Genomic DNA, 16501 nt, shown 5'->3' on the forward strand with positions numbered 1-16501 from the left:
ATGGGAATGGTGCCCCAACACCTGGGATGGGAATGGCGCCCCAACACCTGGGATGGGAATGGTGCAATGACCCCTGGGATGGGAATGGTGCCCCAACACCTGGGATGGGAATGGCGCCCCAACACCTGGGATGGGAATGGCGCCCCAACACCTGGGATGGGAATGGCACCCCAACACCTGGGATGGGAATTGCGCCCCAACACCTGGGATGGGAATGGCACCCCAACACCTAGGATGGGAATGGCACCCCAACACCTAGAATGGGAATGGTGCAACGACCCCTGGGATGGGAATGGTGCAACGACCCCTGGGATGGGAATGGTGCAACGACCCCTAGAATGGAAATGGCGCCCCAACACCTGGGATGGGAATGGTACAATGACCCCTGGGATGGGAATGGCGCCCCAACACCTGGGATGGGAATGGTGCAATGACCCCTGGGATGGGAATGGTGCCCCAACACCTGGGATGGGAATGGCGCCCCAACACCTTGAATGGGAATGGCGCCCCAACACCAGGGATGGGAATGGCGCCCCAACTCCTGGGATGGGAATGGTGCAATGACCCCTGGGATGGGAATGGCACCCCAACACCTGGGATGGGAATGGCACCCCAACACCTAGGACGGGAATGGTGCCCCAACACCTGGGATGGGAATGGCACCCCAACACCTGGGATGAGAATGGCGCCCCAACACCTAGGATGGGAATGGCACCCCAACACCTTGAATGGGAATGGCGCCCCAACACCAGGGATGGGAATGGTGCAATGACCCCTGGGATGGGAATGGTGCCCCAACACCTGGGATGGGAATGGCGCCCCAACACCTTGAATGGGAATGGCGCCCCAACACCAGGGATGGGAATGGCGCCCCAACACCTGGGATGGGAATGGCGCCCCAACACCTGGGATGGGAATGGCGCCCCAACTCCTGAGATAGGAATGGCATCCCAGTACCGGGTAGACATTCGTACAATCAGAACTTTTCCATTGTGTCTGGACAGCCGGGCTTTTACCAGTGCAGGATGTCTAGAGACCACATTTCATAGTCCTTTTCTGTTTGCTGTGTCAGTCTGTACTATAGTTCTGGAATTCTGTTCATGAACCAGGAGGCACTGGATGACTACAGGTTTCTCCTTACATAAAATTTTGGGAAAACAGAAAACAGAAAAAAGTGAATATAAACGGTACAATGACATAAAAGATAGACGCTGTGATTATTTATCTATGGACGGTTTCTGCCTTGAGTCTATATCCAGAACGACGTGACATAACGGCAGACTCCGAGGTTTTAGGATCCATGTCATGGAGAGAAGTCCGGACTACCCGCTGCTCCACGGAAACGACACACAGCTCCGCGGGGTCCCAGGGGCCCCATAGGTCACGGTCAGGTCTGCAGTGTGCAGCTCCTGGTACAGCAGGGAACACACCTGAGGAATAAGAGGAGGGTTAGACGTCGGCCAGGGATGTCCTATAGACAGTCGTCTCTGGGGGGCGCCAGTCTCTAGCTGCAGCAGCCGGGATCCAAGAAAACTCTGCTCAAAGATGAGTCCGATTTATTACGAGGCCTGTGCCATTACCCGCATGTAGAAGTAATAACCTTGTAGTATATAGAACAAGCCAAGAAACCATCCCAGGGTCAAGGTCCCTAAAGGGACTCAAAAGTAAAGTAAAAAATAAAAAAAAAGTAAAAAAAAAAAAAATTAGAGTTCTCCATTTTTTTCCTCCATTAAAAACAATATAAAAATATATTTTGCATCACAGAGTTTGTAAAAGTCTAAACTATCAAAATGTAAAAATAATTAAACCGAAAGGTAAACCCCGAACAGGAAAGAAAAAGCAAAAAAGCAAAACTTAAAAACTGCAACAAGTGATTAAAATGTCAAATGTCAGCACAAATCTCTCTCCAGTCTACAATGTATCAGTCTGGAGCCAATACAACTGTAGCAAACCCTCAGCTGTGAGAAGAATGCCCTCTGTACACCCTGAGGCTCCATAATGTTTCTGCACACAGCGAGCAGAGTTCAAAATGGTAAAAAAAAAATAAAAAAATTGAAGCACAAAGAGTTTAGGAAAATTGTCAGGGCATGCTGGGAGTTATGGTTCATGAGAACCGGAGAGCACCAAGTTCACACTGACACGTTACCTGCTGCAGTAATAAATCCATTACACCGACATCTAAGGGGGCAGAAGTGGTCAGCCGCAGCCTCAGTACAAGCGTATCTGTCAGAGAACAGAAACACAGAGTTATCCCATCATATAGATCAGACATCACCGGAACAATGAGAACATTTCATAACAATGTATCTTCTCAAAAAACAATAAGAATAACTCTGAGGAAACAGGGTGAAACGCGCGTTGGGGCTTTGGGAGACAATGTATCTTCTCAAAAAACAATGAGACTAACTCTGAGGAAACAGGGTGAAACGCGCGTTGGGGCTTTGAGAGACAATGTATCTTCTCAAAAAACAATGAGAATAACTCTGAGGAAACGGTGAAACGCGCGTTGGGGCTTTGAGAGACAATGTATCTTCTCAAAAAACAATGAGACTAACTCTGAGGAAACAGGGTGAAACGCGCGTTGGGGCTTTGAGAGACAATGTATCTTCTCAAAAAACAATGAGAATAACTCTGAGGAAACGGTGAAACGCGCGTTGAGGCTTTGGGAGAACACCGGGTGAGCATACAATCACTCCTATCTTGATGTATATGGGTTGTCTGGACGTAAATGTATATATATCTATGCACATATGGACCATTTGTCTGGGTGCTGGAGTGGGATTGTGACAGTTCCTCTGGTCATACCGTGGGCTCGGGGAATATATCCTACCCTGATTATGACTATTAGGTCCCTGGTGATATTTACTATGTACCCTCAGGGCTTGTAACCCTCTATAATTGGACGTGGGTTAGACATACAAGGTGGTGGTGATCTATGGCTGGGACATTACATCACCAGATATTAGTTTACTAATGATTCTCAATGCATTATTATGTGAATAGTCCCCGCTATAAATCACTGCAACTTTGTTCTGTTGACAATAAAAACGACATTACAATTATATTCTAGGTGTCACCAAGGGAATTATTCCATTGTATCATAATTGAGTCTAAGAGTCCACAGGACACCATAAATGATGACTTCTATAAAGTTGTGTATCTGTTTACCCTCCGCTGTGTCTCCTTCAGGTACTCTTCTTCTTCTTCTTGTTTTAAATTTGTATTTGTATGTTAATTTTGTTTTTAGAAAATTTCTAAATAAAAAGTGATTTTAATTACTAAATGGCATGGTATTTGCACCAAAAATCCCTATCCATATGACCTTGATCGTGGGGGTTGGCAAAATGCAATTCTGAGCCTGCAGCCACCACTAGGAGGAGCTCACTGTATACTGTGTTATTATTGACCTCTCTGTATAAACAGTGTGCAGTGAGCTCCCTCTAGTGGAGGCAGTGTTTGTACACATTTGAGCCCAGTGGGCGGTTCTACAAGTGACTGACAGCCTTCCCTGTATGACTGTGCATGCTGAGATAGCTGTCAATCACTGAGTAGGACCACCCACTGGACTCAAACACCCAAGATTTCAATGAATAAAATACAACTTATGCTGAATGTTTTCTAACAAACCTACATATCCTTCTGCTGAAAGCGTCTTCTCTATTCTGTGCTGTCCACAGCTCGGGCTGCATGTACAAAGTGACAGGTTCACTTTAGATTGAGGCTTTGTATGATAGTTAATGGTAACCTGATGGCCACTATCATTAGGAAGCAAAATGTTCCTATGGGGCACATTTCCACAATTGTAATATGTGACATAGATGAAGCAATGATGATACAGTACTCACTGGTTGTGTTCCTTCCTGGAGCTGAGGACTGTGATGTGGCTCCGGCTCCTGTAGAAAGATTTGGTTTCATAGTACTGGAAGTAAGATCCAGTCCTGGAATGAAGGTTTTCCATATGGTTGTATTTGGAAAAGTGGGTGATGTCGCGTTCCCAGCTGAAGGGAAGGATGATGTTGGGATCCTGGAAGTAATAGAAGTAGTAGGTAATGATGAGGGTCTCACTGTGCTTGTAGACAGTGGGGTGGGGGTCATATTTGGAGTCGAAGCCACTGTTATGTTTCCAGCTGCAGTAAATAATGTTGTGGTCCCAGTTCTAGTTGTAGCAGATAATGTTGTAGTTAGAGTAGATAATGTTGTAGTTGGAGTAGGTAATACTGTGCTCCCAGTTGGAATATATAATGTTGTTGTTGCGGTTGGATTAGATAATTTTATAGTTGGAGTAGATATTGATGTGGTCCCAGTTAAATTAGATACTGTTGTGGTCCCAGTTGGAGTAGATACTGTTGTGGTCCACGTTGGAGTAGATACTGTTGTGGTCCCAGTTGGAGTAGATACTGTTGTGGTCCCAGTTGGAGTAGATACTGTTGTGGTCTCAGTTGTAGTTGTAATAGATAATGTTGCGGTCCCAGCTGGAGAAGATACTGTTGTGGTCCCAGTTGGAGTAGATACTGTTGTGGTCCCAGTTGGAGTAGATACTGTTGTGGTCCCAGTTGGCGTAGATACTGTTGTGGTCTCAGTTGTAGTTGTAATAGATAATGTTGTGGTCCCAGTTGGAGTAGATACTGTTGTGGTCCCAGTTGGAGTAGATACTATTGTAGTTGATGTAGCACCTAATATTAGGGTCTCATTTGTAACTAGAGTAGAAGGTGATGGTGATGTCCCAGGTGTAGCTGAAGTAATAGATGATGCTGTGGTCCCAGTTGGAGTAGATACTGTTGTGGTCCCAGTTGGAGTAGATACTGTTGTGGTCCCAGTTGGATTAGATACTGTGGTGGTCCCAGTTGGATTAGATACTGTGGTGGTCCCAGTAGGAGTAAATAATGAGGTCCCAGTTGCATTTGGAGTAGATAATGTTGTGTTTGCAGTTGTAGTTGATGTAGCACCTAATATTAGGGTCTCATTTGTAACTAGAGTAGAAGGTGATGGTGATGTCCCAGGTGTAGCTGAAGTAATAGATGATGCTGTGGTCCCAGTTGGAGTAGATACTGTTGTGGTCCCAGTTGGAGTAGATACTGTTGTGGTCCCAGTTGGATTAGATACTGTGGTGGTCCCAGTAGGAGTAAATAATGAAGTCCCAGTTGCATTTGGAGTAGATAATGTTGTGTTTGCAGTTGTAGTTGATGTAGCACCTAATATTAGGGTCTCATTTGTACCTAGAGTAGAAGGTGATGGTGATGTCCCAGGTGTAGCTGAAGTAATAGATGATGTTGTGGTCCCAGTTGGAGTAGATACTGTTGTGGTCCCAGTTGGAGTAGATACTGTTGTGGTCCCAGTTGGAGTAGATACTGTTGTGGTCCCAGTTGGCGTAGATACTGTTGTGGTCTCAGTTGTAGTTGTAATAGATAATGTTGTGGTCCCAGTTGGAGTAGATACTGTTGTGGTCCCAGTTGGAGTAGATACTATTGTGGTCCCAGTTGGAGTAGATACTATTGTAGTTGATGTAGCACCTAATATTAGGGTCTCATTTGTAACTAGAGTAGAAGGTGATGGTGATGTCCCAGGTGTAGCTGAAGTAATAGATGATGTTTTGGTCCCAGTTGGAGTAGATACTGTTGTGGTCCCAGTTGGAGTAGATACTGTTGTGGTCCCAGTTGGAGTAGATACTGTGGTGGTCCCAGTTGGAGTAAATAATGAGGTCCCAGTTGCATTTGGAGTAGATAATGTCGTATTTGTAGTTGATGTAGCACCTAATATTAGGGTCTCATTTGTAACTAGAGCAGAAGGTGATGGTGATGTCCCAGGTGTAGCTGAAGTAATAGATGATGTTGTGGTCCCCGTTGGAGTAGATACTGTTGTGGTCCCAGTTGGAGTAGATACTGTGGTGGTCCCAGTTGGAGTAAATAATGAGGTCCCAGTTGCATTTGGAGTAGATAATGTTGTGTTTGCAGTTGTAGTTGATGTAGCACCTAATATTAGGGTCTCATTTGTAACTAGAGCAGAAGGTGATGGTGATGTCCCAGGTGTAGCTGAAGTAATAGATGATGTTGTGGTCCCCGTTAGAGTAGATACTGTTGTGGTCCCAGTTGGAGTAGATACTGTTGTGGTCCCAGTTGGAGTAGATACCATTGTGGTCCCCGTTGGAGTAGATACTGTTGTGGTCCCAGTTGGAGTAGGTACTGTTGTGGTCCCAGTTGGAGTAGGTACTGTTGTGGTCCACGTTGGAGTAGATACTGTTGTGGTCCCAGTTGGAGTAGATACTGTTGTGGTCCCAGTTGGAGTAGATACTGTTGTGGTCCCAGTTGGAGTAGATACTGTTGTGGTCCTCGTTGGAGTAGATACTGTTGTGGTCCCCATTGGAGTAGATACTGTTGTGGTCCCAGTTGGAGTAGGTACTGTTGTGGTCCCGGTTGGAGTAAATAATGAGGTCCCAGTTGCATTTGGGGTAGATAATGTCGTATTTGCAGTTGTAGTTGATGTAGCACCCAATATTAGGGTCTCATTTGTAACTAGAGCAGAAGGTGATGGTGATGTCCCAGGTGTAGCTGAAGTAATAGATGATGTTGTGGTCCCCGTTGGAGTAGATACTGTTGTGGTCCCAGTTGGAGTAGATACTGTGGTGGTCCCAGTTGGAGTAAATAATGAGGTCCCAGTTGCATTTGGAGTAGATAATGTTGTGTTTGCAGTTGTAGTTGATGTAGCACCTAATATTAAGGTCTCATTTGTAACTAGAGCGGAAGGTGATGGTGATGTCCCAGGTGTAGCTGAAGTAATAGATGATGTTGTGGTCCCAGGTGTACTTACAGCAGTGGATTCTGTTGTAGTCTCAGTTGTAAGTTCTGTTGTGGTCTTAATTGAAAAAGTTGTAGTAAAGTTTCCTGTCGTAGCCGTTGTGGTTGCTGATGTTACTGCAGAGGGAGAGGATTTAGGTGTACTTGATATTATTAGGTCTGGCAATGAAGCTACAAATTCAGATGTTAACATTGTAGGCTCGGTGATTACTGTGATAGACAGAGGAGTGATTGTTGCTAGTCGTGGTATAGATTCTGTAGTTTCAGAAAATGTAGTATGTGAGCTGGTTGGTTCAGTTGTTAAGGGTATTGTTGTTTGCTCACTTACTTCCACAGGCAAAGATTCAATTGTTGATGGATCATATGCAGTTGCTGCAGTTGTAGATTCTGTTGTTGATAGATAAGTTGTAATTGCTTTGGTGGTAGATTTTGTTGTTGATAGATCCATTGTAGTTTCTCCGGTTGTAGATTCAGTTGATTGCTCAGTTGTAGTTACTGCAGTAGTTGATTCAGTTGTTGATAGATCAGTTGTCGATTCAGTTGATGGCTCTGGTGTAGTTTCTGCAGTTGTAGATTCAGTTGTTGACAGATCAGTTGTAGTTGCTGCAGTTGTAGATTCAGTTGATGGCTCAATTGTAGTTGCTCCAGTTACAGATTTAGTTTTTGACACATCAGTTGTAGTTGCTGCACTTGTAGATTCAGTTGATGGCTCAGTTGTAGTTTCTGCAGTTGTAGATTCAGTTGATGGATCAGTTGTAGTTGCTGCACTTGTAGATTCAGTTGATGACAAATCAGTAGTAGTTGCTGGACTTGTAAAGTCAGTTGATGGCTCTGTTGTAGTTTCTGGAGTTGTAGATTCAGTTGTTGACAGATCAGTTGTAGTTGCTGCAGTTGTAGATTCTGTTGATGGCTCAGTTGTAGTTGCTGCAGTTGTAGATTCAGTTGTTGACAGATCAGTTGTAGTTGCTACAGTTGTAGATTCAGTTGTTGACAGATCAGTTGTAGTTGCTGCAGTTGTAGATTCAGTTGATGGATCAGTTGTAGTTGCTGCAGTTGTAGATTCAGTTGATGGCTCAGTTGTAGTTTCTGCAGTTGTAGATTCAGTTTTTGATGGATCAGTTGTAGTTGCTGCAGTTGTAGATTCAGTTGTTGATGGATCAGTTGTAGTTGCTGCAGTTGTAGATTCAGTTGTTGACAGATCAGTTGCAGTTGCTGCAGTTGTAGATTCAGTTGATGGATCAGTTGTAGTTGCTGCAGTTGTAGATTCAGTTGATGGCTCAGTTGTAGTTTCTGCAGTTGTAGATTCAGTTGTTGATGGATCAGTTGTAGTTGCTGCAGTTGTAGATTCAGTTGTTGATGGATCAGTTGTAGTTGCTGCAGTTGTAGATTCAGTTGTTGATGGATCAGTTGTGTTTGCTGCAGTTGTAAATTCAGTTGTTGATGGATTAGTTGTGTTTGCTGCAGTTGTAGATTCAGTTGTTGATGGATCAGTTGTAGTTGCTTCAGTTGTAGATTCAGTTGATGGCTCAGTTGTAGTTTCTGCAGTTGTAGATTCAGTTGTTGACGGATTAGTTGCAGTTGCTGCAGTTGTAGATTCAGTTGATGGCTCAGTTGTAGTTGGTGCAGTTGTAGATTCAGTTGTTGATGGATTAGTTGTGTTTGCTGCAGTTGTAGATTCAGTTGTTGATGGATCAGTTGTAGTTGCTCCAGTTGTAGATTCAGTTATTGATGGATCAGTTGTGTTTGCTGCAGTTGTAGATTCAGTTGTTGATGGATCAGTTGCAGTTGCTGCAGTTGTAGATTCAGTTGTTGATGGATCATTTGTAGTTGCTGCAGTTGTAGATTCAGTTGTTGATGGATCAGTTATAGTTGCTGCAGTTGTAGATTCAGTTGTTGATGGATCAGTTGTAGTTGCTGCAGTTGTAGATTCAGTTGTTGATGGATCAGTTGTAGTTGCTGCAGTTGCAGATTCAGTTGTTGATGGATCAGTTGTAGTTGCTACAGTTCTAGATTCAGTTGTTGATGGATCAGTTGTAGTTGCTGCAGTTGTAGATTCAGTTGTTGATGGATCAGTTGTAGTTGCTGCAGTTGTAGATTCAGTTGTTGATGGATCATTTGTAGTTGCTGCAGTTGTAGATTCAGTTGTTAATGGATCAGTTGTGTTTGCTGCAGTTGTAAATTCAGTTGTTGATGGATCAGTTGTAGTTGCTTCAGTTGTAGATTCAGTTGATGGCTCAGTTGTAGTTTCTGCAGTTGTAGATTCAGTTGATGGATCATTTGTAGTTGCTGCAGTTGTAGATTCAGTTGTTGATGGATCAGTTATAGTTGCTGCAGTTGTAGATTCAGTTGTTGATGGATCAGTTGTAGTTCCTGCAGTTGTAGATTCAGTTGTTGATGGATCAGTTGTAGTTGCTGCAGTTGCAGATTCAGTTGTTGATGGATCAGTTGTAGTTGCTACAGTTCTAGATTCAGTTGTTGATGGATCAGTTGTAGTTGCTGCAGTTGTAGATTCAGTTGTTGATGGATCAGTTGTAGTTGCTGCAGTTGTAGATTCAGTTGTTGATGGATCATTTGTAGTTGCTGCAGTTGTAGATTCAGTTGTTAATGGATCAGTTGTGTTTGCTGCAGTTGTAAATTCAGTTGTTGATGGATCAGTTGTAGTTGCTTCAGTTGTAGATTCAGTTGATGGCTCAGTTGTAGTTTCTGCAGTTGTAGATTCAGTTGATGGCTCAGTTGTAGTTGCTGCAGTTGTAGATTCAGTTGTTGATGGATCAGTTGCAGTTGCTGCAGTTGTAGATTCAGTTGATGGCTCAGTTGTAGTTGCTGCAGTTATAGATTTAGTTGTTGATGGATCAGTTGTGTTTGCTGCAGTTGTAGATTCAGTTGTTGATGGATCAGTTGCAGTTGCTGCAGTTGTAGATTCAGTTGTTGATGGATCAGTTGTAGTTGCTGCAGTTGTAGATTCAGTTGTTGATGGATCAGTTGTAGTTGCTGCAGTTGTAGATTCAGTTGTTGATGGATCAGTTGTAGTTGCTGCAGTTGTAGATTCAGTTGTTGATGGATCAGTTGTGTTTGCTGCAGTTGTAGATTCAGTTGTTGATGGATCAGTTGTAGTTGCTGCAGTTGTAGATTCAGTTGTTGATGAATCAGTTGTAGCTGCTGCAGTTGTAGATTCAGTTGTTGATGGATCAGTTGTAGTTTCTGCATTTGTAGATTCAGTTGTTATTGGATCAGTTGTAGTTGCTGCAGTTGTAGATTCAGTTGTTGATGGATCAGTTGTGTTTGCTGCAGTTGTAGATTCAGTTGTTGATGGATCAGTTGTAGTTGCTGCAGTTGTAGACTCAGTTGTTGATGGATCAGTTGTAGTTGCTGCAGTTGTAGATTCAGTTGTTGATGGATCAGTTGTGTTTGCTGCAGTTGTAGATTCAGTTGTTGATGGATCAGTTGTAGTTGCTGCAGTTGTAGATTCAGTTGTTGATGGATCAGTTGTGTTTTCTGCAGTTGTAGATTCAGTTGTTGATGGATCAGTTGTAGTTGCTACAGTTGTAGATTCAATTGTTGATGGATCAGTTGTAGTTGCTGCAGTTGTAGATTCAGTTGTTGATGGATCAGTTGTAGTTGCTGCAGTTGTAGATTCAGTTGTTGATGGATCAGTTGTAGTTGCTGCAGTTGTAGATTCAGTTGTTGATGGATCATTTGTAGTTGCTGCAGTTGTAGATTCAGTTGTTAATGGATCAGTTGTGTTTGCTGCAGTTGTAAATTCAGTTGTTGATGGATCAGTTGTAGTTGCTTCAGTTGTAGATTCAGTTGATGGCTCAGTTGTAGTTTCTGCAGTTGTAGATTCAGTTGATGGCTCAGTTGTAGTTGCTGCAGTTGTAGATTCAGTTGTTGATGGATCAGTTGCAGTTGCTGCAGTTGTAGATTTAGTTGATGGCTCAGTTGTAGTTGCTGCAGTTATAGATTTAGTTGTTGATGGATCAGTTGTAGTTGCTGCAGTTGTAGATTCAGTTGTTGATGGATCAGTTGTAGTTGCTTCAGTTGTAGATTCAGTTGATGGCTCAGTTGTAGTTTCTGCAGTTGTAGATTCAGTTGATGGCTCAGTTGTAGTTGCTGCAGTTGTAGATTCAGTTGTTGATGGATCAGTTGCAGTTGCTGCAGTTGTAGATTCAGTTGATGGCTCAGTTGTAGTTGCTGCAGTTATAGATTTAGTTGTTGATGGATCAGTTGTAGTTGCTTCAGTTGTAGATTCAGTTGATGGCTCAGTTGTAGTTTCTGCAGTTGTAGATTCAGTTGATGGCTCAGTTGTAGTTGCTGCAGTTGTAGATTCAGTTGTTGATGGATCAGTTGCAGTTGCTGCAGTTGTAGATTCAGTTGATGGATCAGTTGTAGTTGCTGCAGTTGTAGATTCAGTTGTTAATGGATCAGTTGTGTTTGCTGCAGTTGTAAATTCAGTTGTTGATGGATCAGTTGTAGTTGCTTCAGTTGTAGATTCAGTTGATGGCTCAGTTGTAGTTTCTGCAGTTGTAGATTCAGTTGATGGCTCAGTTGTAGTTGCTGCAGTTGTAGATTCAGTTGTTGATGGATCAGTTGCAGTTGCTGCAGTTGTAGATTCAGTTGATGGCTCAGTTGCAGTTGCTGCAGTTATAGATTTAGTTGTTGATGGATCAGTTGTGTTTGCTGCAGTTGTAGATTCAGTTGTTGATGGATCAGTTGCAGTTGCTGCAGTTGTAGATTCAGTTGTTGATGGATCAGTTGTAGTTGCTGCAGTTGTAGATTCAGTTGTTGATGGATCAGTTGTAGTTGCTGCAGTTGTAGATTCAGTTGTTGATGGATCAGTTGTAGTTGCTGCAGTTGTAGATTCAGTTGTTGATGGATCAGTTGTGTTTGCTGCAGTTGTAGATTCAGTTGTTGATGGATCAGTTGTAGTTGCTGCAGTTGTAGATTCAGTTGTTGATGAATCAGTTGTAGCTGCTGCAGTTGTAGATTCAGTTGTTGATGGATCAGTTGTAGTTTCTGCATTTGTAGATTCAGTTGTTATTGGATCAGTTGTAGTTGCTGCAGTTGTAGATTCAGTTGTTGATGGATCAGTTGTGTTTGCTGCAGTTGTAGATTCAGTTGTTGATGGATCAGTTGTAGTTGCTGCAGTTGTAGACTCAGTTGTTGATGGATCAGTTGTAGTTGCTGCAGTTGTAGATTCAGTTGTTGATGGATCAGTTGTGTTTGCTGCAGTTGTAGATTCAGTTGTTGATGGATCAGTTGTAGTTGCTGCAGTTGTAGATTCAGTTGTTGATGGATCAGTTGTGTTTTCTGCAGTTGTAGATTCAGTTGTTGATGGATCAGTTGTAGTTGCTACAGTTGTAGATTCAATTGTTGATGGATCAGTTGTAGTTGCTGCAGTTGTAGATTCAGTTGTTGATGGATCAGTTGTAGTTGCTGCAGTTGTAGATTCAGTTGTTGATGGATCAGTTGTAGTTGCTGCAGTTGTAGATTCAGTTGTTGATGGATCATTTGTAGTTGCTGCAGTTGTAGATTCAGTTGTTAATGGATCAGTTGTGTTTGCTGCAGTTGTAAATTCAGTTGTTGATGGATCAGTTGTAGTTGCTTCAGTTGTAGATTCAGTTGATGGCTCAGTTGTAGTTTCTGCAGTTGTAGATTCAGTTGATGGCTCAGTTGTAGTTGCTGCAGTTGTAGATTCAGTTGTTGATGGATCAGTTGCAGTTGCTGCAGTTGTAGATTTAGTTGATGGCTCAGTTGTAGTTGCTGCAGTTATAGATTTAGTTGTTGATGGATCAGTTGTAGTTGCTGCAGTTGTAGATTCAGTTGTTGATGGATCAGTTGTAGTTGCTTCAGTTGTAGATTCAGTTGATGGCTCAGTTGTAGTTTCTGCAGTTGTAGATTCAGTTGATGGCTCAGTTGTAGTTGCTGCAGTTGTAGATTCAGTTGTTGATGGATCAGTTGCAGTTGCTGCAGTTGTAGATTCAGTTGATGGCTCAGTTGTAGTTGCTGCAGTTATAGATTTAGTTGTTGATGGATCAGTTGTAGTTGCTTCAGTTGTAGATTCAGTTGATGGCTCAGTTGTAGTTTCTGCAGTTGTAGATTCAGTTGATGGCTCAGTTGTAGTTGCTGCAGTTGTAGATTCAGTTGTTGATGGATCAGTTGCAGTTGCTGCAGTTGTAGATTCAGTTGATGGATCAGTTGTAGTTGCTGCAGTTGTAGATTCAGTTGTTGATGGATCAGTTGTAGTTGCTGCAGTTGTAGATTCAGTTGTTGATGGATCAGTTGTAGTTGCTGCAGTTGTAGATTCAGTTGTTGATGGATCAGTTGTAGTTGCTGCAGTTGTAGATTCAGTTGTTGATGGATCAGTTGTGTTTGCTGCAGTTGTAGATTCAGTTGTTGATGGATCAGTTGTAGTTGCTGCAGTTGTAGATTCAGTTGTTGATGAATCAGTTGTAGCTGCTGCAGTTGTAGATTCAGTTGTTGATGGATCAGTTGTAGTTTCTGCAGTTGTAGATTCAGTTGTTATTGGATCAGTTGTAGTTGCTGCAGTTGTAGATTCAGTTGTTGATGGATCAGTTGTGTTTGCTGCAGTTGTAGATTCAGTTGTTGATGGATCAGTTGTAGTTGCTGCAGTTGTAGACTCAGTTGTTGATGGATCAGTTGTAGTTGCTGCAGTTGTAGATTCAGTTGTTGATGGATCAGTTGTGTTTGCTGCAGTTGTAGATTCAGTTGTTGATGGATCAGTTGTAGTTGCTGCAGTTGTAGATTCAGTTGTTGATGGATCAGTTGTGTTTTCTGCAGTTGTAGATTCAGTTGTTGATGGATCAGTTGTAGTTGCTACAGTTGTAGATTCAATTGTTGATGGATCAGTTGTAGTTGCTGCAGTTGTAGATTCAGTTGTTGATGCATCAGTTGTAGTTGCTGCAGTTGTAGATTCAGTTGTTGATGGATCAGTTGTAGTTTCTGCAGTTGTAGATTCAGTTGTTATTGGATCAGTTGTAGTTGCTGCAGTTGTAGATTCAGTTGTTGATGGATCAGTTGTGTTTGCTGCAGTTGTAGATTCAGTTGTTGATGGATCAGTTGTAGTTGCTGCAGTTGTAGACTCAGTTGTTGATGGATCAGTTGTAGTTGCTGCAGTTGTAGATTCAGTTGTTGATGGATCAGTTGTGTTTGCTGCAGTTGTAGATTCAGTTGTTGATGGATCAGTTGTAGTTGCTGCAGTTGTAGATTCAGTTGTTGATGGATCAATTGTGTTTTCTGCAGTTGTAGATTCAGTTGTTGATGGATCAGTTGTAGTTGCTACAGTTGTAGATTCAATTGTTGATGGATCAGTTGTAGTTGCTGCAGTTGTAGATTCAGTTGTTGATGGCTCAGTTGTAGTTTCTGCAGTTGTAGATTCAGTTGTTGATGGATCAGTTGTAGTTGCTGCAGTTGTAGATTCAGTTGTTGATGGATCAGTTGTAGTTGCTGCAGTTGTAGATTCAGTTGTTGATGGATCAGTTGTAGATTCAGTTGTTGATGGATCAGTTGAAGTTGCTGCAGTTGTAGATTCAGTTGTTGATGGATCAGTTGTGTTTGCTGCAGTTGTAGATTCAGTTGTTGCAGTTTGTTTAGTTATTGGTGACACCGATGTAGTCAATGTGCCCACCATCTTATATGATATTGATGTTGTATTTCTTGGTGTTGATTTCGTATATCCAGTTGTAAATGACTCAGTTGATGAAGAAATACCTGTAACTACAGGATGAAGTAATTAATTTATTTTACTATGTCATCTGACAACTATGCAAAGTCACTAAAGTATAAGTAGAAGCCAGTAATCAGGCCGGGCAGGAGGCAGATATGGAGGAGGATAGTGTTCCGCATTCAGGAGACTCTATGACAACACTGCACAAGATAGAAATCAGCTATTGACTCATTGTGAAAGCAACTTTTTATTACATTTCTGTATTAACTCCGTCATAACCACTTTAGAAATTTCTGCTTGCTGCCTGTGAAAGGAGATGTAAAGCCTGAAAATGTGAATAAACCTGATATTCTGGCAGCTGACAGTATGTTACAATGTGTCCGGAGCAGATAACAGAGATTACTCTCTGAACTAAGTATAATGGTGTATTAATATGTAGATTTTTTGCTGCCTTTTTTTCTGCATGAAAAATACAATCTCTGGCCGGAAAACTTTATTGGATTTTAATTACATTTTTGTTCTGTTTTTTTATGTGATTTTTTTTTGTGCCAAGCCTTTAATCTAAATGAGAAAAACCTATGAAAACATCGAAATCCTGTGTATTTTTTATTTTTTGAAAGAAAAAAACATCTTATTTTGATGAAAGCTACAATTTTTTCCTGCGTAAAATAATGCATTAAAAATGCCATGTGTGGACAAGCCCTAAGACACTATTCACATGTCCAGTTTTCATCCGTTTGTAACAGATCTAGTATGGAAAAATAACTGGATCCATTGCAAATGGAGCAAACGCGGATGCACACTTTGGTTTCCGTTTTGCATCCATTTTGCTCTGCTTGCAGCAGATCTGTTTTTACTGCAGGTGTCTCTGTCGGTGCATGCACAGCCCCGATACCTGCACGCTCCAGAGACAGTTTACCTCCGCGGCTTCGGAGGAGCACAGGCGACTAAAGCTGGTCGGATCTATAATTCCCGCCAGCTTCAGGGCACCGTGGGCAGATGTTACAGCAAAGAGCTCGAGACCGGCCACCGCCGATAGACTACAGAGGTGGCCAATAATCTGGGCAACAAGCACCAAACGGAAGAATTAAAAGTCCCTCTGTTCTTGAGAAAAACGAGGATTTTTCTTAAAAGGTAAATTGCAAAGATTTTTGTTTTTACAAGCACTTCGCCATGTTACCCATTTATGATGTTGAGACTTTCCTGTGAAAGTAGGGGTGCCATTGTAAGAGACTACAATTTCTGGTCATGAACTTACCATGAATAAGCAGCATCCATAAAACCGTCATGCCCAGTCTCGGTGCCATGGTGCAGGACCATAGGGCGCAGAATCAGCTCCTTCCTTTGGCACTGTGTCTCCTCACGCTGGAGGCTTGTATGACAGTGACAGGACTCGAGGAGTGGAGGGAACGTCATTCTTCATTGATGACTGCCATGCGAAACCAGCAACAATAACCGGATTAAACTCAAGTCACTCGTGAACAGGAACTAATAATGAAAAAGACACGTGAGCAATGTGCCCTAGGCATGGGGTGAGGGTGTACGGAAAGCTCTGGACCTCCACAGACATCTCGTATTACACATGGTGGATGAAGCCTTTTTGACAGTTTCTCCAGTATTTCACACCAAGCTTGAAGCAGCTCTTCATCCTCCTCTCCCAGCGGAAACTCTCAGCAGGTGCAGCCATCAGCGTGGTCTCTCTCTCTCTCTGTATTTCTGATGCTTCGTCCCCCCCTTATACATTCCATAAACCTTCTGTGATGCAAAGGGGATTTGTTACTGTTTGTTTTTGAGATTTACTAAATACAGAAATGTTACATATTCCTCTTGATGGACTAATCTATATATATAATCGTCTTATCCCGTCTGTCTGTCGGTCTGTCCAGGAAATCCCGCGTCGCTCATTGGTCCGGCCGCGGCCAATCAGCGACGCGGGATTTGAGAAAAAGATGGTGGCCGTTAGCGGCTCATCTGCAGGACGGAGGTCAGCGGCGATGCAGCCGGGAGATGAGCGCCGCGAGGCGCT

General features: G+C 42.6%; 1 protein-coding gene across 1 annotated transcript; it reads right to left on the bottom strand.

Moving 5' to 3' along the window:
* Positions 1-372: 372 nt before the first annotated feature.
* Positions 373-15942, bottom strand: LOC141266060 (uncharacterized). Its single transcript, XM_073679934.1, has 4 exons — positions 15734-15942; positions 3846-14525; positions 2147-2223; positions 373-1430 (listed from the first exon to the last, which is right to left on the bottom strand). The coding sequence occupies exons 1-4, from the start codon at positions 15780-15782 to the stop codon at positions 1323-1325; spliced, it is 10914 nt and encodes a 3637-aa protein (XP_073536035.1). The 5' UTR covers positions 15783-15942; the 3' UTR covers positions 373-1322.
* Between the last annotated feature and the right edge of the window lie 559 nt (positions 15943-16501).

This window comes from Phyllobates terribilis, unplaced genomic scaffold, assembly GCF_046119375.1.
Source record: "Phyllobates terribilis strain yellow unplaced genomic scaffold, ASM4611937v1 Scaffold_4__5_contigs__length_816908805, whole genome shotgun sequence".
In the NCBI taxonomy this organism is placed as follows: Eukaryota; Metazoa; Chordata; class Amphibia; order Anura; family Dendrobatidae; genus Phyllobates; species Phyllobates terribilis.